This window comes from Apostichopus japonicus, chromosome 6 (genome assembly GCF_037975245.1).
Source record: "Apostichopus japonicus isolate 1M-3 chromosome 6, ASM3797524v1, whole genome shotgun sequence".
Classification (NCBI taxonomy): Eukaryota; Metazoa; Echinodermata; class Holothuroidea; order Aspidochirotida; family Stichopodidae; genus Apostichopus; species Apostichopus japonicus.
In genome coordinates this window covers 1,776,988-1,802,453 of record NC_092566.1, presented here as the reverse complement: position 1 = coordinate 1,802,453, position 25,466 = coordinate 1,776,988, and the positions used below count along the sequence as shown (strand labels likewise).

The following is a 25,466-nucleotide window of genomic DNA, read 5'->3' as shown; positions in this document are numbered from 1 at the left end:
AGGGTAAACCATAGGTACAGTAGACAGGAATGTAGGTAAACAGTAGGTACAGTAGACAGAGCATAGATAAACTGGAGGTACAGTAGACAGGAATGTAGATAAACAGTAGGTACAGTGGACAGGAATGTAGATAAACAGTACTCAGGTACAGTAGACAGGAATGTAAACAAACAGTAGGTACAGTAGACAGTCCTGAGCATAGATTCACAGTAGGTACAGCAGACAGGAATGTAGACAAACAGTACGTACAGTAGACAGGAATGTAGATGAACAGTCATTAGGTACAGTAGACAGGAATGAAGATAAACAGTACTTAGGTACAGTAGACAGGAATGAAGACAAACAGTAGACAGGAGCATATATTAACAGTAGGTACAGTTTACAGGAACGTAGATAAACAGTATGTAGTAAGTAGACAGGAATGTAGATGAACAGTAGATACAGAAGACAAGAACTAAATAAACAGTAGGTACAGTAGACAGGAATGCAGAAAATCAGATGGAGACAGTTAAGAGAGGAGTGCATTAAATAATAATGAAAAAGAGTCTAGAACACGATGTTTGTTTAGAACTTAGAAATAATCCCACTTTTTGAATATAATTCAAGTAAACAACATTTACACAACATTTACACAACATTAATAGTGGTTTACAAGGTTTTCAGACCCAAACTTATTGAAAATTGGATCAATTTCAGTAACCAATCACATTTTACCAACCATTCACCTTTAATTTGTCACAACAATCTATGGATGGTCTCTTAGTTTCTTTAATTTTGAGCTCCTTTGGCAAACACTCTGTAGGTTTGTTTGGTATAAAAGTCTGCCATTTGACTACAAACTTTTACCAACTACATTTATATTTCAATTATTCCACGTTGAGCTATTAACAAACCTACACACAGAGTCATTGCAAGAATTAACAGTTGATTATTAATAAATAGTTAGGTCTTCTACTTTTAAATGAGAGTCTTTACAATCTTGATCTCAAGGGTCCATACAACAACCCAGCTATTTAAAATTCTTGAGATGGCATTCCTGAGACATCAGGTCATTATCTATATTCAGAGATGTTCCTTCCTCAAAGAATACAATCACACACACTGTATACACACCTGGCTGTTGCAGTGACCCTACTGTTTGGGTCAGGGTGAAAACTGCAATTTACTGTGAAGGCCTAATTCTCATGTACATTATCAGCCAACCTTAGCTCCTGTGTACAGGAACCACATTATTCAGACCTCATTTTATGCTAGATGTGGCACAAACCACAGGCCTGTCCAATTTATTTACACAGTGCTGTATTGCACCAGGGAGTTGTACTCCCTGATTGCACACAGCAATGCAAATATACTGTATGACAATCCATGAAAACCACTGATAAGTTACAAGGGCAAAACAAACAGAAAAGCAGAAACTGGAAAAAAGTCTAACATAAAGTATTTTAAAAGTAGTTAGTATGTATAGCAGATGGTTGATATTTAATTTAGAAATTCCTTCTGAACCTGTGAATTGGAACTATGCCACTATTGGCCATTCGGTTGACTAGTCTTTAGATCTGTTAGTGACCTAATTCCTGCCACTGAATTCTGTTACACCTCATTCGAAACTAGTTCAAATTACCGGCATTAGACAGTTTCTTTTTGCGCGAGTCTTCACACCCTTTAACTGGTAGACTTAGTGGTCAAATGTCATGTAAGCTTGGGAATTTAAAGTTACATTACTCATACAATAGATTTGGGAATGACTGAGGATATACATGCTGTAGATGCAGAAACCTGATAAATAGAATCGAATCTCATTCTAGATGAAAATATCTTTAGCTGATCTTTTCAAATTTGTTTATAATTTTCCATTCCATTCTTCTGAAACTGATTAATTTAGGCTATACTTAATACAAATTTAATTTCTCAGTATCGAAACAATTTAAGATAAATCAAACGAAAATTGAAATTGGAACTGATCACGTACAAATTTAAATATAAAAATTTTGAACTGTTATTAATTTCTGACATATACCACCTAGCGCTACTTTACTTCCTTGTCTTTTACTTAATTCAACATCTTCTATATACTTCTGGGGAAATTCACCGCTAATATTCTGTTTAATGACCTCCATAATTTCAATCAAACCTATTCAAGCTGCTATCAGTAGGTTGCAACAGGGTATCAAAAGTAACATTTGATTAATTAGAGAGTTTTTCATTTAGTTTACTTTCAAGCTGGCTCCATGGGTAGAGCTGACGTCAATCACAGACCACTGGCAGCAATTGAATTACTGTTCCTCGGGAGCCATCTAAGAATGAGATTAATTCCCTTCATTTCAAGAACCCCATCATACAGAATACAGTGTAGCTGAACTATTTATGCTTTTATTTTGTAGGTCAAATATCCAATTATTTCTGTGGTGAAAAACCAAAATTATCAACTTAAATCCGATCAGAAGGAGGACGATCGTAAAGCAGGGCCAGCTACTACAGTTTCCTCTAGAAGTTCATTGGATGGTAAAAGTTGAAAACCAGCTGCAGTCCTCCTTTGATGCTGTAGCTATAATTTCAGTGTATAAACAGAGCACTAGTGTAATACCATCCGTACTCCTGAAGTCTGATACGTACGAGGTATGCTGTATTGGAGATAAGGGTTAGCTTGGGGGATTGTTCTTCGTTAATTTAAGCCTCCTTGGAGAAGAGCAAATGTGAACGTGGCTTAAAGGCATTGAAGACTTGCCCCAAACCGCGTGCCACACTCTGAAAAAGTTAACTTTCCGTTGCTTGCAAGTGAAGTTTTCTGCTTGTCGCTACAAAATGCAGACAGTAATGGAACAAGATACCTTGTTATCTTTAGCTGGACCTGTTTTTTACATATATTTACATATTTTTAAAATGTTTATAACTAAGAAAACAGACTAGAGTTGCAGAGCTGAAATTACTATAATTAGAATGTATTATAGTTTGTATTTATTGCACTAGTACTAATTTTAGTTAGCAAATGGGGATGGACCTTTTAGGCACCCCTCCACTCCTTCTCTTCCTCCCTCCTCCCTTCTCCTTCACCTATCACAAAGTTGCATAAAGTACATGTCAAAAATAAAATTCATAAATTAAATTCCTAAGCACTCTACAATCAAACATGCTCTTGTTTCAATCAGAGTTGCTAAAATTTTTGCTAATTTTCGTAACATCTTTCTACAACATTTAATACTTAAGTAGTACTGCACTTGAGTTTCATACACTAGTATTCATTTTGAGGCCAATGTACTAACTATATGCCTATTGGAGAGCACTGCCTGTGGAACTCTCATTTTTAACATGGGACCCATCATTGTGTAACTTTCTTTACTTTCAGTAACAATGAAGGCAAGAGTGTTTATCACTGTTATATAGCAGTGATTAGCTGTCTGTGAATGGAAGTAAATTTAAAGACCTTCCCAACACACTCAATGCTTAAAATCCCCAAATCCTTGGAATTTGTAAAGCATACCATTGCCTGTGAAAAAATCCTGATTTGGATTGTAGCAGCTTACATATATAATCTCTTCAATACTGAAAGTAAAGTAAAACCAGTGATGCAGAAAAGATTTGTCAACAATGAGAAAAGAATAATAGAGTGCATTTAAGTCAGGCACTTAAAGTGTCACAGCCAGCTACTCAGAGGGAAATACTGGAGGTATAAATTGTCTGAAACTTAAATATTTAAATTCATAATATGGTTAAAACCTAAATCAGGCTAAGGTTATACATAAGACATACATTCTCGGCCTTTTGGCTAAGATCATGTGTAGTATCTGTTCCCTTTCGAGGGAATGGTGATGCACACCCGACGATGATCACAAAGTCACAGTCCCGATGCAAGGGGACTGGGGCTGAGAGCGGATCAGTCGTTTGGTAGTTTGGTTTCGTGCCCAGGTTCTTTCCTGGGCGACTTTTCCTTAAAAAAAAGTACATAAGACATACGTACCTCTATAAAAGGTGACCACCCACCAAATTTGTTGTTACTATTCCTGACAAGCACGTTCATAGGCAGCCCAGAATCTGCATGAAGGCCTGAAGGGTCTTGAATTTGTTAGGTAATATTAGATCTATTTTACTTTTTATTCTATACATGTGAGCATGCATGTAGTGGTGACATTTAAAAGTAGCTAGAGAAAGCATTACTTTACATGATGCAAAAAATGTAAGTAGTATATAATGTTCTCAAAACGAAAGGCACTTTAAAGGCCTGTATCAGGCCATATGATACAACTGTTGCTGTTGTCCACAGTATGTTGTACAATTTCATGGTAAAAGATGAGTAATAATGAAACTTTTCACTGTTAAAGCGTAGTCCTAACTTTGACTGACCCAGGAGTTGGTATAACACTACAGGCCTATTAATTATGTACAGTATTGCTTCAGCCTATCACCATTTCGAATGTATGATTCTAGAGGCTTAACATAAACGACTGTCTGCCAGTCTAGTAAGTTTTGATGATGTATATTCTACAGGTCCTTTTGCCTTCACTTTAGATTACTTTAGACTTCCGGCTAAACTAATGTCTAAAATCTTGTCATTACTAACGTTACGTTGAGATTGTTCACTGCGTGAAAAAAATGTCTATTCTCCAAGTTGGTCTTATTACTTACGTCAAACTGACCGATGGTTCAACCATCAAAAGAGTGTCGAATACTGGTTTTAGCGGGATCCGTGCTTAATTCTTAATTAACAAGAGGTAAAGGAGCCAACTTACCAACGAATCAGATGATGTACTGCCTTTAGAACTCAAATGCGACGCTCCACAAAATATAACAAGCACTAACCCATATCCCTTCCTCATCAAATTTTTAGCAGACGACTGGTTGCCTACGCTACTTGAAACACATGGAAGGCCAAATATTAATATTGGCAATGTCAGTAGTGCGAGTACAGATGGTGGCGCTTTTCCTTTTGATTACAATGATTTCACGATTTTATTTTCATTTCATGAACAGATACTTCATATGGAAAGGGGCACTTCAATAAACGAATACGCATAGGGACAGAGTGTGGAGAGTAGGGCATAGGCGTACGGGACCATCCCAATTTGGGGGATGGACAGAAAGCTTTTGCCCGAACTTTGAAACCTTCCCTCGAATTTTCGAAACTTACTGCACGTGCCGCATGAAGCATTCTGATGCCGGTTGCGAGTATGTTTTATTGAAATTGTCATTTGTAAGCAGAGGCGAACCTAGAAAAGTTGGCACCCGGGCGGATCTTTCCTTTGTCAACCCGTGTGGGCGGTGATGTAAAGAGACACTTCATTAGATGCATAGGAACAGAGTGTGGAGAGTAGGGCATATGCGTACGGGACCATTCCAATTTGGGGGGTGGACGGAAAGTTTTTGCCAGAATTTTCGAAACTTACTTCACGTTCCGCATGAAAAATTCTGATGCCGGTTGCGAGTATGATTTTATTGAAATTGTCAATTGTAAGCAGTGGCGTACATCGAATAGTTGGCACCGAGGGGCGGATCCTTCCTTTGTTACCCCGTGTAGGGTGTGCCGTCCTGGGGGAGGGGTGTAAGAGTGGGGAAAATTTGTGTTTATGTAACGTGGCTTAGATGCAAAATGGTACAAAGCTTTGAACTAGGATGTTTAGAAATTCTCATTCCTCTTTTGCCACTTACTTCTTGGGGCTGTGGTATGGCGCCCCTGACTGGTACCCGGGAAGGCCCCCCCCCCTGCTTAATACGCCACTGTTTGTAAGGTTGTTCCACATGGAAATGAGAATTTCCGAAATACTTTTCTTTTCTTCTTCTAAATAAGGTTACTAATAAGCCCATCTCTGTGTGGATGCTTTCATTAATGTTAAATGGAGATGGGGTTTTGTATCTACGAAGGAGACTATAGCTTAGTATACTAAAACACGGGCAGTGTGCAGGGATTTTAAACAATACTTTATGAAGAAATACTGACAGTAGAAAAGTAAGTGACCCGACGTTGTACGAATTTTTCAACAAATTTTGCCGAATTTTAAGTCCCCTGCAATTTTGGATATAAAAAAAGGCTAGGAATCTCTTTTATCTCGCGACGTACGGTTGTCATTATGAGTCAAAATATTCAGTCACGAGTCGTTGACCAATCGGGCAAGAATCGAGAACGATTTGGGAAGGAATTAGGAACGATTTGGGGGAGAATCGGGAATGATTTGGGCAAGAGTCGCAGAAAATTCGGGCAAGCGGCCGTGTATTAAATCCTACGCATTTTTTTTTTTAATTTTAAAATTTAATTAATGTCCCGAGGCAGCCCGAATTTTCCAACTTCTAATTTGTAGTCCCCTGAAATGTTTGGGCATTCTGCCCCCCCCCCCACCAGTCTGCCTCGTACGCCTATTGGGGAGGGGTGCCCTACTAGATCATTCGGATGGAACCTTTGTATTAGAAAAAGAAGTGTCATTCAATCAAATATCTTTTGTCGTTTCATATACCCCATATTCAGTCAAAAGAGTCCACTGTTCTTCTCGAAACTTCGTCGAAAAGTCCGTGAAGATTTTTTTTCAAAAAGAAGTCGGAGATGAAAGACAGATGTTGAAGATACGAAATCGAAATTTTATGACAAACAACTCCATATTTCGTCATGCAATAATAAAAACTTGTTTGAGGAATGTGTGGAAAAATTTCGAGGAACAGGTCAAAATGTAATGTAAAAATTCGTAAATTTTAGAATGCAGAGGAAAATTTGAGATAAAGTAGTTGAAATCCTCAGATAAAAAACAACTGAAAGTTTCATGTAAAATGTCAACTTTTATATCGAAAAACACCTCCAGTGCAGACCGTTCTGAAAAAGCGTCAAACTGTTTGCATTGTTCAATTAAATAGCAATTTTCATAAAATTGTTAAACTTGCTGATTCATTTGTCAACACAAAACCAGAACTTTTTCGAATTACCTCTTCTAAAATGCTGATTTATTCTTTTGAAAATTTAAAAAATACTGAAAGAAGAGTTATGCATATCTCAATACGCTACACGTCTTTTTTCTCTGCAAAATGTTCATTTACACGGTCACCGTGCAGTAGAAGCAATATTTTGTAGAAATGGATCGATGATCAATTTTGTTGCACGTTGTACAAACAGAAAGGATTAAAGTTTGATCTTTGCAGCATATTTGGACACAGAAAGGTGGGTATAGTACAGTTTTATCCACATTTTTGTACGTCCATTACCAAACATCAGCCGCTAAAGAGCTCACTTCGTACCAAATGTTTGTATCATTAACCGGTGCTGTGGCCGAGTGGATAAAGGCGATGACATTTTTAGCAATAAGGCTTAGCAAACGTGAGGTTCCGGGTTCGATACCTGGCCGGGTCATAGTAAGGTGGGTTTTTCATTCAAGAGCAATCTACGGTTTACCCATCTTTCTAAATTGAACAAAGATTGCAAATTTGAGTTGAAATGTTGAATTGAAAGTCACCAGACCAGACGTGTAAGTTGTAATCCATACGCCCTTACAGGTTTCTCCCACATTTGTTGTCGCTTAAGCGTCTTAAAAATAACTGCTGATTATTTTAACTTTTCTATAACTGAAGGTTTGCTGACCATATACAGGCGCGTATCTAGGATTTTCTAACCCGGGGGGCGCGAATTACCATCTAAGCGGAGCGCCACCATCGGTTGGCGCGGAGCGTACAAGAAAATTTCTGGTTTTGATACCCCCCAGATCACCGGAAATGGCACTTCTCGGGCTTGAAAATGACCAACCAGATGTACACTTTTGCCTGAGAACCAAGTATTTCCCAAAAGTTTTTTTCCATCCATAACCTTTTTGAAGATTGTAACCAGTCACTCATCATGTTCGACCTCATTGCATGTCCTATGGATCATTGCTTTTGTAGGTGATTCTACGTCACGGCCCACAATATCTGACAGCCCCACTTTTCAAGGTTTTAAGCCCAATATTTCATGGGCTTAAATCACTTCAAAACATACCCATAATGTTGCACAAAATTCAATCTATGGACAACCAATATAGAAAAAATGTTGGTCAGGAAATTTTCGAAAATTCCGACACAGTTAATTTATTGGTGTAGAAATATTGCAACCTCTTATAATGGCTATTATAAAACTTGGTTGAAGGAAATGAAAAATAGCAGATATTTCCGATATCAGGTATATCGAAACCGAACACTACACACATAGGCGTAGGTCCCGTAGAAGGCGGGGGCTGCAGCCCCCCCCCCCCCCGCCGCAACCAAATTTTTACCCATTTTTTTCGGGCACCTACTGAAAGAAAAATAAATAGCAATGAATAGCTTAAAAATGATCTCCTTGGTAATTAAAATAAAGTTCTAAGCTTGGCCGACATTACTACTGTAAAAGGGAGTTTTGACATAAATGGATCTGTATGCTTTTTCTCCATCTACATAAGACATTTGGTTGTTTACATTAGCATCCAGCGGTATACTGTGCAACTTTCACGGACCGTAAGGTACACGATGCCATGCAATGTAATGACCGATGCTTGCTTATATGATATTGGCATCGATGTGTTGAACGCGCGCCTCGCGCGCGAAAAATTTCGGCTCTTTTTCGGGCAAGTCGTTACAGCCCCAAATCCAATTGGGCTCCTACGCCTTGAATACACACATAGACAGTTTTTTGAGGCTGTTCATCGTGGAACATGCATTTCAATGCTCACTGACACTGGCGGATCCAGGGCCTTTGTTTGGGAGGGGCCAAAGTGGCATTAGAGTGATATGGGGAGGGGTCAAAGGGGAGGGGGTGCCCCCCTCCCCTATGAAATATTTTCTATTTCTGAATGCCCTCAGATGTAATTTGGTGCGACAAAAGTGTACAATGGTGATGTTAATTTACTTCTAAAAAACATGTTTCCCAGGTGTAATTTTCTAAAATATTTATAAAACAAAGTTGAGATCATCTTTCTCAAACAATTTGATTTCTCATAGGTTATAACTTTCTTACAACCAGCCTGTAACTGCAAAATGGTGTTAAACTGTAAATCCTCATGCTCATACATTTACATAGCTCCCAACTCTTGAGAAGGCAAATGCTGGTCCATGCCACGAATCGCCGTCCTGGGGGAGGGGTATAAGGGGAGGGGGTGTCCCCCTCCCCTTTTGAATTTTTTTGGAATCATGGTGATGCCTACATGTAAAATGGTGGCACTTAGAAAGGTTTTTGTCACCCAAAATTTTCTGAGAAATATGCATTTTTTTGTGTGTAACATCAATAAATTGAATAGTAGGTGATAATTCATTCTTTCCCGTGGCATGAAAATGTTCGCTTCTCGCCCCAATGAAAAGAAATATAGGCTAATTTGAGGTTCAAATGATGCTGTAAAGGAGGTTTTATACTCTATTATGCTAAATGCTAAAGAAATGATGGTTGCTAAGTCAAGATATGATGCAATTTTTTTTTATGTATACTTGACAATTACAATGCGGTTTTTCGGACGCTTGTGCGGGTCAGCGGATTTGGGTATTAGAATGCGGGTCTAATTCCCGCGAATTGCGGGTCAGTTGGGAGCTCTGCATTTAATTTTAAACCAGAAAACGAAAAGGTTTACACTAGTCTACCGGCACTGCTATTCCTCTCGATTTTTTAAATTTCCAATCATATGATTTAGCGGATGTTCGACAACACTTTTTGGCTCACCTTTGGGGGGGGCATGGCCCCCCTTGGCCCCCCTTGGATCCGCCAGTGCTCACTGATATGATGTTATATCTGCTCTTTGCTTTACAAATTCGAACAGGCGTGTAGCGAGTAATTGCCAAGGGAGGGGCGAAGCCTGTAGGCAAACTATCTAAGCGAAGCGCCACCATGAGTTGGCGCGAATTGTACAAGAAAAATTTTGGCCGAAAATGCCTCCCAGGTCGCTGGAAATGACACTTCCCAGGCCTTGTAAGTTGCATCTAAGCATTGTCTATTTTGAAATTACTAGCGATGTCTTAAAGAAAATTTGCTCGGGGGGAGGGGGCGGTCGCCCCCTTCCCGAAATGCGTCATGTTCCCCGACGACTCGGTCGAGTTCAAGACCAGCCACAGTTGGTTCCATATAGCACAATTGTACTACAATTTGTACAATTGTTTAAGGCGTCCATACAGACACACGCATCATGATAGACCGTATTTATATAGATACATTAGTGAGAGAGGAAAAATGGAAACGTCAAAAATGGAATTGTCGGTGTAAGGGGTAGGGTGAGGCGCACACCCCCTCCGTAATCCTTGATCTGTCACTGGCTACCCTGTGTATATAATAGGGATCAGCGCTTTAACTATGACTGTTCCTCTTTCTCTTCCCGAGGTCTTGGCTCTCTTCTACTCCCTCCTTTTCTCCTTTTTCTCTCTTTTTTCTTTTTCTTTTCCCTTCCTTTCTCTCCTCCTTTTCTTTTTTCCCCCTCCTTTTCCCTTTTTTTCTTCTCTTTTTTTTCTCTCCTCTTTTCCTTACCCGGGGGGCGCGCGCCCCCAACGCCCCCCCTGGATACGCACCTAATATACATCTGGAAAAATTATTATAGGATTATCGATGAATGCTAATAAATACCCACCGTGTTTGGAGAAGTTAAGTTTCATAACCGAGTGAGTCATGTTGAAAATGAATTTGTATTACTACTAAATGGATCCAAAATATACCAATTTCTTTAGAATCACTAAAATGAAAACATTTCTAAATGTTTTTGACAATCCTTGTATATTTGTCACCAGGGCTCTAATTAAGGATCGATAGAGGCAATGTAACATTCTATGGGCAAGTTACAAAATGTATTTGATCTTTATTGCAATGGCAGTGAGCTACGGCAAAATATTTCAGTTCTCACATTTGAAAAGGATATCAAGGTATTTGGTGTCAAAGGGAGGATAGCACTCACAGAAACTGTTTCAGTAAACTCTACGTTATTAATAGTACGTAGGCAAGAAAGTCCAAGACGCCTTTTAATTTGATCCCGAAAGTCACATTTGCCGGAAGATAGCCTCGGCGGTTACGGAAAATAGTGATCTCAGTCATGATTCTTATATGCAAAGTAGGTTACGCTTTGTAAGTCATCTATGACAGCGTGTTACACATAACTATCTGGGTGTTTTGTATAGCAATGTACCGAACTTCCCGAGTTTGACAAGCAAATTTCAATAATAAAGTAACAGTTAAAAATGTCCAATTTGAGCTCTACATGCGCTTTATACTAATAGAATCAAGTATCTGTGTCTCGATAGTGCATTAAATATGTTACTTATTTTCTTCGAGAGGAATATATCTTAGCTTGATGAATTGAAATCTCATTTCGAGTTAAAAACAAGGCGCAAAGCTGCTTTCCATAACTAAGGTAAATAGGTGGCAGTACTCCTCAAGATACAGTAATTGTATGTTATTCTATGTAATGTCGTAATAATACAATGGTGTGCACCAATCCCAGCGGTTACTTGTCTTTAAATACATTTGACCAGCTCACCTAAAACAGCAAGGAGGTTATCTACATAAGTTTCACATCTTCATTGAGACCTGACCTTGAGAAACTTCGTAGGGTTTGACTTTGTAAACCTTAAATAAGCTTTCAGATAAACCAAATTGTGTCGCTTTTTCACTTATCATTTGGGTAATGTACCATGGCATGCATATATAATATCTTTTGAAGGTTAAGTTCTCAAGAAAAAGTACTTTTTGATATTTGACCATTTGGAACTCTGCAGACCCCAAATGACCTTTGACCTCCACCCAAACTAATAGGTTTCTTGTACTCACTATAAGACACGCCAAATATGAGATATGTTATGTAGCCTATCTTGGTATATTGTGTTTGTCAGGTAAGGCTTTACAGAGTGGGACCTTTGATAACAAAAAACAATAAGGGAAGCCACATGCAAAATATGAGAGCCAATTAAGTAACCTACCTGGATATATCATATTTACAAGAAATTTTAAATGTTGATCCATGGTAACCTTAAATGAACCAAATCAAATTGTGTAAAACCTTTACACTACACAAGGCGATCATACCATGCAAATATGGGCTCCTTTGATGTTCACGTTCTGGAGATAAAGCATTTGTGAGATTTTCACACTTTGCCTTCTGCTGACCCCAAATGACCTTTGCCCTCCACCCAAAATAATAGGGTTCTTGTACTCATGAGAAGCTACATAAGAGAACTGCAATGGTTACCTTTCTTGGAGCTTCAGGTATCGCTAGGGCATCACATACACATGCCAACTTGACTGCATACGTTACTTGCCTGCTTTAAGGAAAGTAACCAATAAAACCAGTGAGGTATACCAGCATTCGTGATTATCTCATAACTGCCAACAGACGGCTTTGAGTATCATATCAGTGCGCGATCTAAACATTTTAATAGAAATCTTCCGAACTGGTAAACCAGATTTACATGGACTTAGGTTAATTTCATTTTCACATTTAAGATGTTTTGTTAAAGATCTAGTTTCGGGCAACAATTTAGTTGTCCCCCCCCTCCCCTCACCCCCTGACTTTTTGTTGTTGAACTCTCCAGATTTACACTTGTGGAAGTTGCATTCTGCTTCTCCCATATAGGGGAAACAGTATTAGGTTCTTGCTTAGCCCATTGATTGATGTTGACAAATGCCTTGATTTAACAGAAAACTAAGTACTATTGCTTGAATGGTATTCCAGATTTTGTACTGCTGTTAACCTCAGATGACCTTTGACTTCTACTAATAACAACAGCCATCGAGACATCCATGCTGCAAGTATATAGTTCATCAATGCTAAAATCTTGGCAGCTGCTTGTTTATGAGATTGAGGTCACAGTTGGACCTCAAATGACCTTCACCAAAACTAGAGGGCTAGTACCTGTTCCACGCTACCTACGGTTAACCCAACAACATTAATTTTTTTCAGAGTTTGGGCATTGGTGACCTTGACTTTCACCTAACAAATCAGCTTGAGTGTAGTCAGGGGTGTCGACAATTAATGCTTCCCATGGTTACTTAGATATACATGCGAGGATTCATCGCCAGTTTAATGCTGCCTCTCCACTGATCACATAAAACAGGAGTCTTGCATCCCCAACCTTCAACAGCGATGTCCAGTCTGTGATTGCCAACCACCTTTGTAAACAAAACCTTGTGAATTCAAAATAGTACCAGCTTGGTACATCTATTCTGTCGGTATTGCACACGTCACTACCTGTACAATTTGCACTACGTCACGCACCTGAAGTGTGTCTTGAATTAAAAAGGTTTGCGTAGACAAATGGTAAACACGTTTTTGCAGGGTTTTTTTTCGTGGTTGCGAAAATTCACACGTCTTGACTTTAACGTATGGCAATCGTTCTTCACAAAACTCTCCCAGGGTTGATTTACATCATAAGTATGAAGTTCAACCAAGGGTTGCTTCTTAAAGCTAGCATGATTATAAAATTTGTCACATACACAGAGATATCATCACCATTGCAAAGCCATTGACAAGTAAACAAAAGAGTGCTTTTTACAACTTGTTGTGGAAATGCTTAAATGGCCTCTTAAACCTCAATGGATGGAGTAACCCCAAATTTTCAGGGAAAGGAAAATAAGTAGCACAGATTACAAGAAGAAATTTGTAGTAATGGGAGATCATATCAATTTTATTTAGCCAGCTTTGCCAAAGATAGTATTGACTTTCAAGTCAGTGCATTCTTCAAAAAGAGATATTTGATATCATTTAACATTGATTAAATTTCAATACAGTAATACTTCTTTCAGGAGTAAGCATCTCATGGTGTTAAGTGCTTGCTGGTGTTGTTTCTTTACACAGAAAGTTTGTTAAGTATTATTATTGTGCTACACAAAACATTTCATGATTTCAGAAAAGGATTTGGAATGGATTAAATTTAGGGTGCAGCTTCAACAACGGCTTCAATGTTGCAAAGTCAGTCAAATTTTTCAGGGGCAATAAACCTATCTTGAACATAACCTAATATATCTGCAGTGGCACCTCTAGCCATTTTGCAGCTACTTCTGAAATATGAAAACACTACAGATGTGATCTGATAGTATCACAAAAAGCCAATACACAAAACACACAGAAACACCCCCCCCCCACCCCTCAAGAGAAAAACATTTTCCCCCTTAATTACTACCCTGCCTCATTCCCCTCCAAGCAAGGTACACTAAGTGTTGAACCATTGATAGATTCGGTGCAGCAGTGTTTAGATTCATAAACAAGGTAACTGCATATTTATAGCTTTCCACAGTTAGCAATTTCAATCTTTTTAGAGGTCTTGCCACTCTGCGAGCCATATCCTTCAATCTTGTCTATGACGTCCATGCCATCGGTGACACATCCAAAAACCACATGCTTGCCATCGAGCCTAGGAAAAGAAGTGAAAATATAACATTTGGTAAAATGGAAGAAATTGACAAGATATGGGAATTTAAAATACACTGCACACTGACCGCCTCCCCCCCCCCCCATACCCTGACTTTGTTCGATCTGTTTTGAGGTCCAATGTTTACAATTTTCTGTTTATCTGGATAAACACAGACATTACATAATCAACTTGAATCACAAGAGACAGCTACCACCAGATAGCAACATGTTTGGAAGCTCTCTTGAAAAGCAAACATTTTCCACCCAGAAAAACTAAGACACACTTGGTGATTCTGCTATCAATGCAATTAAGAAGTTGGTTTCACATGTTAGTCTGCTAGGGTCCTAATTTTTTTTTTTTTGGTGTATCATCGTATTTCTTGTTGAAACTGTTGTATGTACTGCTCAAGAGTGCTTCTGATGTGAGGAGCGATTTCATTGAAGAACAGAAGGACGGATATTTAGGAATCAGTAAGATAACTTTCAATGAACATTGTGCCAACTGATTTTAATCATATTCATGTTAAGTAGGAAAACCATCAGTTGCTGTAACAATCTATATAACCATATAGAGCTCTATAAAAAGATAGGTTGGCCCAAAATAGCCCAAACCATTGATGCAGTAAGTTGAGAAAGAGTTGCCTATTTACTATCTCTTTATTGAGGCAAACTACACCACAATAATACACTTCTTGATATATCTCCATTCAAATGACAACAACTTCATTTAATTCAATGAGAATTCTTTGGTTTGCATCTAGGATTGCATGTCATTGGTACATTCACACCAAGATTGTTAGATAGTACAACACTGGGCATTCATGTATCAATTTCAATAATAACTTAACAGCAGTTCTTTACATACTGACTGTCTCTTTTCCAAACTTTTCTCATTAAACATTCCCAAAAGCTTGTGAATAATTCAGAGTATTAAAATACCCATAAAAGTACCTTTTAGGTCAATTTGGTCAGAGTTGATTGGAAGTTTTAAATATTGGTGTAGTATATATGCAATTTTTAAGGTTAAAAAAAACAAAAAAAAACAGCGGATTGTCCTAGTTCAAAATTATTTCTACTGAGGTCTATACATGGTATGAGAATGGCGCAAACTAAAAAACCATCTACGTAAACACCGAACACATAAAACGTCAAAAATTTCAATGTGCAATGACAAACAAGAATATAAAATTACCATGGCGTCTTAGCTGTACAGATGAAGAACTGTGAGCCGTTAGTATTTGGGCCAGCATTTGCCATGGAGAGAATACCTTCAGAAACAGAAAAAAAAAAAACACATACTCATGAGCCAAATGTAATGTTAAGACATATTATATATGTATCATTATAAACCCCTATGCCTGTTACTATGATACCACTGTCATTAAAACCAGACAACCAATGGGCATAGTCCTGTATTCCTAAGTCCTTGGAAAATATAAATTTGACTACATCAAGGATGAACCTGGGGTAAAAAAAAAATCACGGAATTTTGCAACAATTGCGGTATAGGTTCCAGTTTGCGTATGCTACAGTGTGTTAGGATAATAGTTTTTGTCCTGTGGTAGAAAAGAAATCGCGGATATTCCGCAAATTCGCGGAAAAGCTCATGCTTGCTACATATTCAATGATCTTTGCAACAACTGAATTAAGCTTATCTTCCAGAGGTAATGTATTTACAATGACTCTATTTCTTTACCTGTGGACACATTTGATCAACAAGAGGAATTAAAGTCTTAGTGTGTTCACTAATGTGTACATTGGGGGGGGGGGGGGGTGGAAGGAGGTATTGTGTTTACAAAGATTTTACTCATTGACCTGTGGACCTCAAATCATATTTGATCGACAAAAGGAATGAAATAAATAGCCTAAGTGTGCTCACTGAGGTGTGTGTGGGGAGGGGGATCTGACCTGTTGACCCCATGTCTTAAGTTCAGCTTAACTATCTCAACCTAAGTTGAAATAATTTCCATGATATTATTTATGTTAGTTAAATTGGACTAGCCCATCAACTAGAATAAACTTTATACTTGTAACATGAAACAAGTCTGCCACTACAGTTTTTATATAAATTTCAATCTTATGAATTTTGTTTCTCAGAAAATACTGAAAATATTACATTCACACTGTACACCAAATTTGGTCAACATCTTTGCATAATTACTACAGCAATTTGCCCAATGTACTTCAGAGGAATTATTTCACTAACGAAGAAACAGTGTACATAGTTATTGATGATACCTTTCCCCTTATGCTTCAACTGAAAGTTTTCATCTGCGAATTTGTTTCCATAGATGCTCTTTCCGCCAGTGCCATCGCCTTTGGTGAAGTCACCACCTTGACACATGAAACCTGGGATGACACGATGGAAACAACTACCCTTGTATCCAAAGCCTTTTTCTCCAGTACACAACTGTACAAAATTATCTGAAGGAGAAACAAAAAAAATTTGCCATTAATTTTTGCTCAAGTACTTGATTCATGCAGAGCAATTTCTGTTGGTTGAAGTTGATTGCCTAATACAATCACTATAAATTTTCTGCAGCATTAGGTCAACCTAGGCTTAACATGCCAGTTTTTTTTCAGGAACCTTTATATTTGAGAAAGCTGTGTTGTCAAGTTCAAACCGGCAAATGTCATTTAGGACAACAATACAACCTTATTGGTTTCAAAGAATCTAGAAAAAAAGTATTCTTTTACAGTAAGTAAATGTACATATAAGAATGGTATTCCTTTGTATGATTTGAGTAGTTGAAGACAACTAGATGTTTTCTTAGCTAGCAAGCAATCTCAGAGAAAAGAGATAAACAGACATCCACATAAAAAATTTAAAAAAAAGTGTAACAGAAAAAAACACTGATAAACTGTTGCTCACCTACTGTTTTTGGCACAACTGCATCCTCCAACTGTTAATGAAATATGAAAAAGACAATATTTAATGTTAGCAACAACAAAAATAATGTTACATACCTCTTGTGAAAATTACATTCCCAAATCACTCCTGCTTTACATAACACAAGCGCAAACTTTCATGAGCAGCAGTCACAAGACAGCTAGCAAAAGAATTGTTTGAATGTGACTGTACATGTACTATACAGTAGTTCTGTTACTGAACAATTTGGCACGCCTGCTTGTTACATTACTATACAACTGAAAATTAACATCATAGTTGCAACAGGTGCCAATAGAAAATAACAGCAATAATGAAAGTATTCCATGGATATCTTATAACTGCGTCACAATTTCAGCGCATGAACAGATGGTTAGGCTATATTTCCCCATTGACTTAGTGTGGTTTTAGGCTATACACCTACCTATGGTTAGTGTTCAACCGATTAACCTAATCGGAATCGGTACGAATATTGCATAATCGGAACATAATCGGAATTGGTAAAAATTACGTGGAATACCAGTTATTTCATACCGATTATTCAAAAACACATGGAAGGTGAAAATATCATTATTCAAAAACATATGGAAGTTGAAAATATCAACTGATGTATTAGGTTTGTTCTTTCACTACGCAATATTAAAATAAGACACCCTCTATACGTCTTTCACAGTGTATACTTTCATCAATTTACAGTACGCTACCAGGGTCGCCGATTTTGCTTCCCTCGTGGTTAGTGACTTCAAATTTCTTGGCACAGTAAGCATAGCAGCAATACCAATTTCGCGAATTAACGAATGTTTTTGACAGGGTCGGAAATAAACGGGGCGATGGGCGATTCGCCCTCGCAAGTGCTAAAAAGCCCTCCTCAAGCACAATTACGAGTGCGAAAAAGAAATATAAGAAAATCGCCCTCGTTATATCAGGTGTCTGTGTAAAATTAATTGTGACATGCGTTTGCTTTAGCTAGGAATTGCAGTTGCAGCGCGAATCGCGCAAACAGTTTTCACATCTCGCATCAAATTTGAAGCAGTGCGGCAGGGTCGCGCACAATCACCGGGAAGTTACCGTGGCAAATTACGGCCTGCACGACGTAGGGCTGTGACTTTTCGTTTTAAGACCTAAACGTTTAAACGGCCGATTTTTCGTTCGTTTAAACGTTCGCGAAAATCGCGAGAAAACGCCGAGCATAAAGGCGTGGGGTCCAGGGGACCGCCCTAGGGCCCTGGTGGGGCGAAGACCCCGGAAAAGGAATTTTTTGCGTGTCTGGCGATAAAAAAAATCGCAGTTGAGGATGCAAAATACTGACAACTTTTTGAATTTAAATTGTCACGAAGCTGATGAAAAATTTTAAATGACAAGTTAGAGTAGCTGTATTATGTTATAAAATGAAAAGAGATTTAATCTGTCTTACAATCTTTAAAAAGTTTAACTTACAGAACCTCCGATATTATGAAACAAAAAACGTTCGGCAAAGCCCCGTTTCTAGAATGCCTAACAATGAATAGCGCGCACTAAACGTACATCAGTTTACAACTGCAGTACGGTTTAACCTAACTTAAATACTACGGTAGGATACTGTATATGTGCTCAGAATTTTCCCAGGTACAAACTGCGCACTCATCCCGTCTAACACCTGCTTGTTAACATTTTTGGCACGTTTCCAAGAAACGTTTCATGGAGTATTCCCCATGATACACGAGGCACAGTTAATACACGCAGCACAAGATATCAAGCTATGGTCATCTTTATGAAAGTAAACCTTGTAATAAAATATGTTTTAGGCCACACGGCATGATTAACTAATGCTTAACATTATCTCCATGTTCTTGTAGAAAACGTCAAGTTCGCAAAATACAATTGGTTGTGTTTTTGTAGTTACGTGAGATCCGTAACAGACGAGTTGGTTAGGCTATTTGCTATACACTTAACTATGGTAGGACATTATTTTTCCGTATTTTTGGAAATTCTAGAAAATACTTTCTTTTCCCCCCCGCTTAACACCAGATGTGGTCTTACGGTTTATTCATAAATGGGTGTACTAGAGCCTTGTATACATGACATTAGTTGCATTTAGCACGATTTGCCAGTTTCGCGTGAATTTTTCGAAAGTGTTTTGCTGGATCTTTCGTAAAATTTGAAAGGTGTACCAACTTACTTTTTGTACACAATTGGTAATTTCTCTACTGATTTTCAGAGTTTTTTTTAAGATCTCCAATCGATACATTTCCTTTGATCATGTATTTGAACAACTATTACCAAGTCGAGTATTCGACCCGGTATTTTCTGGTCGGAGAGTTCAACGTGATGGACAGGGATTGTAATCATTTCGATCGAACATGCATTGACTGGATTATCTGCGCCGCCGCTGTCGACTCGATATAAAGTACACTTGTGCCGCGAATCAGGAAGTTTTCACAAAAGGATAACAGCGTTCAAGTTTAAGCCATTCATATCGCCGGATACATCGGGGGGGGGGTGGGGGGACAAAAGTAGGATTACGTTCGCGGTTTATGATTCGACTGATCGTAAGTTGTGTTGTTATTTCGCGTAGTAGACAAAATAAACACGGGAATGGATACGCGATTTTTGCCAATAATTTAATTTTCAGTCGATATCATAGTTTCGTTTAAACGTTCATAAGGTTTTATTAAACGTTTAAACGATGTTTCGTTCGTTTACACGTTTAAACGTGTAAACTAGCACGAAGCAATTTCAGTACCAGCGAAAATAACCTAAAAATCCTCACAAATCTCCGACCACATGGTAGCCTTACTTCACACTAAGTCAACTGCATGGAAATCTAACCTTGCCATCTGTTTATTCGCTCTAGTTGTGTCGCAAATAAAAACTAAAAATATCCACAGAAACTGCAATCTTCGACCACATGTTAGCCTAACAACCACACTAAGTCAATGGGAAATGTAGCCTAACCATGGGTTTGCAAAAAAAAAAATGAGTAGCAAACTTTCAATTTGCTGGAAATCGGCATTTGTGTGGAAGGTACTGTAAGTGATATTTCTTATAGAGGGAATGTTATATTTTATATTGGAGTAGTTTCTAGTTGTTATTATTTCTTTACATCAATCTGGTATTACATTTTAGAGTAATTTTAAACAAGTTACGATGGTACAATTTGCTTTTCAGTTTGATTGGCCTAAGCTTACATTTTCTAATTGAACCTGAATGGAGTTAAATAGGTAACGAATAGGTATGTTTAACTTGAAGTTAGTAACATTTCTATTTGTTCATAAACAGTACAATACTGAAAATAAGTAGAAAATAATGTCAGAATGAAGGTAATATGTCATTAAAATTTACACTTTGGTAAAGATTGGAAATGGATGGTTTGTCTGAGATACTTTTTGAGATGGATATTTTGAGTAACTATTCTTAGCCCATTTCAAGCCATTAACAGGTGACATTCACGTCGAGGTGGTTAGGCCATTTGCTTAGCACAGTACTGACTAGGTAGGATGTCATATTTCAGTATTTTGGAAATTTAAAAAAAAAAAAAAGGTAATTTGGTACATACAAAATGATACCTTAGAGCCTTGCATAACAACAAAGCAAAAGGAAACAGGAAAATCACAACAATAATTGTTTCTGTCAAACTTTATTGCCGATTTCGTATATATTTTCTCATTTTCAAATAATCGGAATCGGTACGATTGTGGAAAAAATAATCGGTAATCGGTATTTTCTGTTATGCATAATCGGTTGAACACTACCTATGGTAAGATGTTATTGTTTTCATATTTTTGGAAATTCTAGAAAATACTTTCCTTTCTCCCCGCTAAACACAAGATGTGGTCCTATATTCATGAATGGGTGTACTAGAGCCTTCTTAACATGACATAGTTGCATTTAGCACGATATGCCAGTTTCGCGTGAATTTTTAGAAAGTTTTTTGCTCAATCTTTCGTAACATTTGAAAGTCTACCACCTTACTTTTCGTACACAGTTGGAAATTTCTCAACTAATTCTTTTTTTTGTATACGGTAAAGTGAATAAGTCCGTGTGACACATTTATTTTTTAATTTTAGTGAAAATAGCCATTGGCATTGCCCTTGTGAGTATCAAATCATTACTCCTTGGTATTGCAACTAAAATTGAGAGCTCGCTCTCTGATAACTTCCCTTTTGTTTATGAAACTTTTCTTGTAAAATTTTACTTTTTGTTTTTTACAGATGAACTTATATTCCCTTCGGTTTTTTTTTCATTTTCTCCCCCCCCCCCCCCCCCCGATTTTTGTTTCTTCAGCCAGGCTGGATTTCCCACGAGCATCGGGGATTTCCCGCGAACCTGGTTTGGAAGGTTCGCAAAGGTTTTCCAGACGTGCTGAAATCTAGCCAATTTCTAAAAGAATCTACACTTGGCTTATTAATTAATGTGCCGGGTAATTGCGTTTCTAAGGTGCAGTGAGGTACTGTATAGGCTTACGACTCGCGCACAACTAGCTACTGTAAAGTATATGCCTTGTACTAGAGAAGCCCCAATGTTACAGAAGCCAAGCTACCTTCGTAGGTTTTTTTGCCAATGATCTTTGGAATTGTTTGAGACACTATAGTAGGCCTAGCTTTTTATTAATGATTTTGCGAATTGTTTTACTTTGTTTATCACTTACTTTATGAGGAAAAATTAAAATTTCATAATACAAATATGTGTTGTGTTTGTCATGAAGTGTCTTTTCTTAAAAAACTTTAGGAACATGATAATACTGAGACTGGATGGGTACTTGAAAATTGATTTAGATCCCCTTGTTTGCACACGGGGAAAACTTGCATATTTTGAGTTCAGCTGGAAAGTTCCCTCATTGAAAGGCAAGTTAAAAGTATACAGTACTAGGTCAATGGGTGGGATATGTAAGAATAACCTAATGAACTACCAAAGGCCAGAAACCCTCATTGCCAGCAGATTTATTTGGTTTTAACACTACAAAGAAACAATGATGAGCTCATCTTTACATACATAGGAACTTATGGCCTTCAGTATCAATACTGGTTGGGATTATTTAGCCTTGGCTATCCACCATTATTATCTTAAGTTAGGCTGGGCCTAGGCTACATCTTGTTATGTCACTTGTTAAGCCAAATGCCAATGGCTGTATTTGGCTAATTATAACTTAATGTTTAATTAGGCCTACAACGCAAAAGCTGTTCTCATACAATTGATGTGATGTAGAATCGTCAGAAAACTGGGCCGAAAACTGATGATAGGTCACGAATAAAAGAAACACATGGGCCTAGTCTAGCTTCCTTAGGCTTAATTAACGTAGGCCTAGGCTAGGTACATACAAAACGGTTCAAGCCTAACAATAGCCTAACCTGAATATTGAGTCACTGCATGCATGACCCATGCTTAAATCGCCTAACATTTGGCCTAACTTCTTTGTCTGACATTAATAAGGTGAGCGTCATAGGAAAATTCCATAGAGGAAGTAACACTTTTGTCGTCGATACCTTCATTACAATCCTCCCTATAGGTTGGCCACCAGCCTTCATGTCGAAGAAAACTTGGGTCATTTTGGAGGCAATCTGTGTGAACTTCCGAGATGAAGCAATTTTGATGGATGTAGAAGAGGCTCGCGGGACTGATCTGAGTTGCTAACCTGAACTGTAACGCAAAGTGTAGTTAAGTTATGTTGAATGCCAAGGCAGCTAGCTATGTACGTATCATCACGCATGGTGTGGCTGACAGATTTAGTGCGCATGTGCAATGTAGCTGCCCGCCCAGTAACCAGTTCTTGTTGCCCATGCATGCTGCATTGTATATTGTCGCTTTCATGCATGCAAGCATGCTCGCAACTGTTCACTCCATATGCATGCATCCGGGAAGCGATTTTTTCCCAGCGCGGTACAGGCCAAGATTTGAAAACCCGCCAAAAATAAAAGCCCTAGTGAGGTGAGTTCTTTTGCAGTTATCACCATCACAAGCAATCGTGACGGTAAATTCGCATTGGCCAGTGTCATGAATGTATGATAGTCCCGAACAAGGGACACAAGTCCAGAGTTTTACAAGCGGGGTATGTCCCTGCCCTCCACCTAAAATAAAATTTTAGTCGTCAAATGGTGTATTCTGATGCATATGTTGGGTTAAAAGTTAGGTCTGCTAATATTAAAGAATTTAAAAAAGAATCGAAAGTCAGGGTAAATACACTCGGCCCACACACACTCCTGAATCTGCGCCTTCAAATTATCGAGAGTTGGACTTATAAGTTGAAAACTTCTCTACTTTAGCAGACGTTGGAGGAAACTTTGATTATTGTGTTGTACGTGTGGGAAGAGGAAAAGTAGGCTCCGAAATTTCTGCCTAACAGGACAAGAAATTTTAGAACGGTTACCAACTAAATTTCAGTGTTTTTTTATCGGGCAATAACAGGGTTGGCGAAGCATCCGCGATACAAGGGTCCCCTCCCCTTTGGCCATGGGCGTCAATCCAGGGGGGACGGGGGGACACGTCCCCCCACATTTCGATGGGTGGGAAAAGCAATATCAAATGTCCCCCCCCCCCCACTCATATGGAAAAAGAGTAGTGTCGTGGCTCTATTTGGTTAGGGCTTACAGCCGCCCCCCCCTCCCCCTTGAGCATATTTTTAAAAATTTGTTTGAATGTTTTTATGATATCGCTAGTATTTTCAAAAGAGAAAAAGCTAAGATACAACTTACAAGGCCTGGAAAGTGCCATTTCCAGCGATCTGGGAGGCATTTTCAGCCAAAATTTTCTTGTACGTTTCGCGCCAACTTATGGTGGCGCTACGCTTAAATAGTTTGCAATGCCGAATCTAGTTTCGCCCCTCCCTTGGCAAATTCCTGGCTACGCGCCTGGCTTATTGTAGCTTATCGCCATTATAGCTACATATTTTGTGTAATATTTTTGTGTAATATTAATCCCATGAACAAGGTTTCACATCGTCTGCATTTTCGCTTACGGCTCTCTAATACAAAAGAAAACAATGATGATATCTGAAACGCCCCTCCGCTCCAAATAAAATTGACAAAACCCAAATCACACTTACTTATATTGCTTCAGGCACTTTCCCTTTAATCGTTTGGGCCAATGGACATTTTATTTTGAAATCTACTCGGGATATATCTTTGACAGGTGGGGGTGGGGGGGGGGTTGAGCTTATACATAGAGGAGAGCAAGATACAGGAGGGGGCATACAGTGGAAACAATTTAGTTAGCAAAATGACGTAAAAGGTAGAATATGGCCAAGAATACCCCACTTGATTTTAAAGCTAACGCATTGCTACATATTTCTTCAAAGTTACAAGCGCCGGTTTGTAAGTCAATGACGTCATCTTTGAATACTGGCAGAAATAGGTCTGACAAGTTCCTATACTCTGATGGGTTGTTCGCTATATGAGTAACAAGTACTTTATAGTAACTTTCATCACCCGTGACGTCACGGGGCATTGGAATAGGGTAAAACCAATGTTACTAGCAAAGGGACATGTAATAATGGCGGCATTGTAGTCCCAGACGACATCAATTGGGTAGTTATTTGCGAGTGGTGCCACTTCGGGACGATAAAGGTCCATCAAAGAGAGTAGCCCCTGAACAGTGTCGGAGTGGGCGAACTTGTACATCCCTTTCTTTGTTTTACTGCATGTATAAGAGAGAAAAAAAAAACAATAGCGAACAAAGACAAAATACATGGAAGATGTGTATGTTTGGTGCTACTGGGCAATGTAACGGACATTTGAGCTCAAGAGAGCATTTGGCAGGGGAGGGGAGGGGAGGTATTTCAAACTAAATGTTGGGCAATGATCTCTACTGGTCACTCCACTGGGCTACTGGTACATGATTGTGTAACCAAGTGAATAAGTGACATAGCTTCAGATATGATATCAGTGTCAAGTTTTATTGATAAATTTTAGGCCTCTTTGAATGCCAGAAGAAGATATTAGAATGATCTAAAAGTGGATGAGATAATAAAAAAGAATATTTATAATCATTTCCTGCAGCCGCTATACCTGCAGCCGAGATAACAACATCTGAAGTCAATTAACATGCATTCTGCAGTGAACTTGAAACAAACATCAGTGATGTCATCGACGCACATTGACGAACTTGCTTTGTTTTCTTCACATTTATACTTTCATACTTCATAACTTTGCGAGATGCATTTCTATAGGAATATAATATGGTTATGGAGCTGGCCAAAAAGGACTAAAGGTATGAAAAATATTCAAGAAATAATGATTTTGTAATTATGTTGATGATACTGTTAAGCCTTTATGATGAATAATACTAATACGATATAATAATACTAATACTATTTTGAG

The 25,466-nt window shown here is 38.3% G+C and overlaps 2 protein-coding genes and 1 pseudogene across 9 annotated transcripts in view; 1 reads left to right on the top strand and 2 right to left on the bottom strand.

Moving 5' to 3' along the window:
- Positions 1–4,864, bottom strand: part of LOC139968622 (uncharacterized) — a 71,951-nt gene extending 67,087 nt beyond the window's left edge. For 5 of the 8 annotated variants that reach the window (XM_071972800.1, XM_071972810.1, XM_071972806.1 and 2 more), the window contains exon 1: positions 4,725–4,863. The gene's annotated coding sequence lies outside the window, so the exon portion shown is untranslated. Of the gene's footprint in view, positions 1–4,620 lie in introns of all 8 variants that reach the window. The other 3 variants (XM_071972803.1, XM_071972809.1, XM_071972801.1) reach the window with 2 other exon arrangements.
- On the top strand, positions 3,744–3,819 carry LOC139969296 (U2 spliceosomal RNA; annotated as a pseudogene).
- An 8,678-nt stretch (positions 4,865–13,542) lies between the features above and the next one.
- Positions 13,543–22,831, bottom strand: LOC139968621 (peptidyl-prolyl cis-trans isomerase-like). The gene is made up of 5 exons (XM_071972799.1): positions 22,638–22,831; positions 17,161–17,191; positions 16,527–16,712; positions 15,481–15,556; positions 13,543–14,289 (listed from the first exon to the last, which is right to left on the bottom strand). Exons 1-5 carry the CDS (start codon positions 22,698–22,700, stop codon positions 14,157–14,159), a joined length of 489 nt encoding a protein of 162 aa, XP_071828900.1. The 5' UTR covers positions 22,701–22,831; the 3' UTR covers positions 13,543–14,156.
- Positions 22,832–25,466: the final 2,635 nt, after the last annotated feature.

Coding starts and splice junctions, on each gene's coding strand:
- LOC139968621 (XM_071972799.1), bottom strand. CDS start 22,700: ATGACCCAAGTTTTCTTCGACATGAAGGCTGGTGGCCAACCTATAGGG. Junction 15,557..16,526: donor GTTGAAGCATAAGGGGAAAG/GTATCATCAATA, acceptor CTGTTTCTGAAG/GTATTCTCTCCATGGCAAAT. Junction 14,290..15,480: donor TGTACAGCTAAGACGCCATG/GTAATTTTATAT, acceptor TTCTTTTCCTAG/GCTCGATGGCAAGCATGTGG.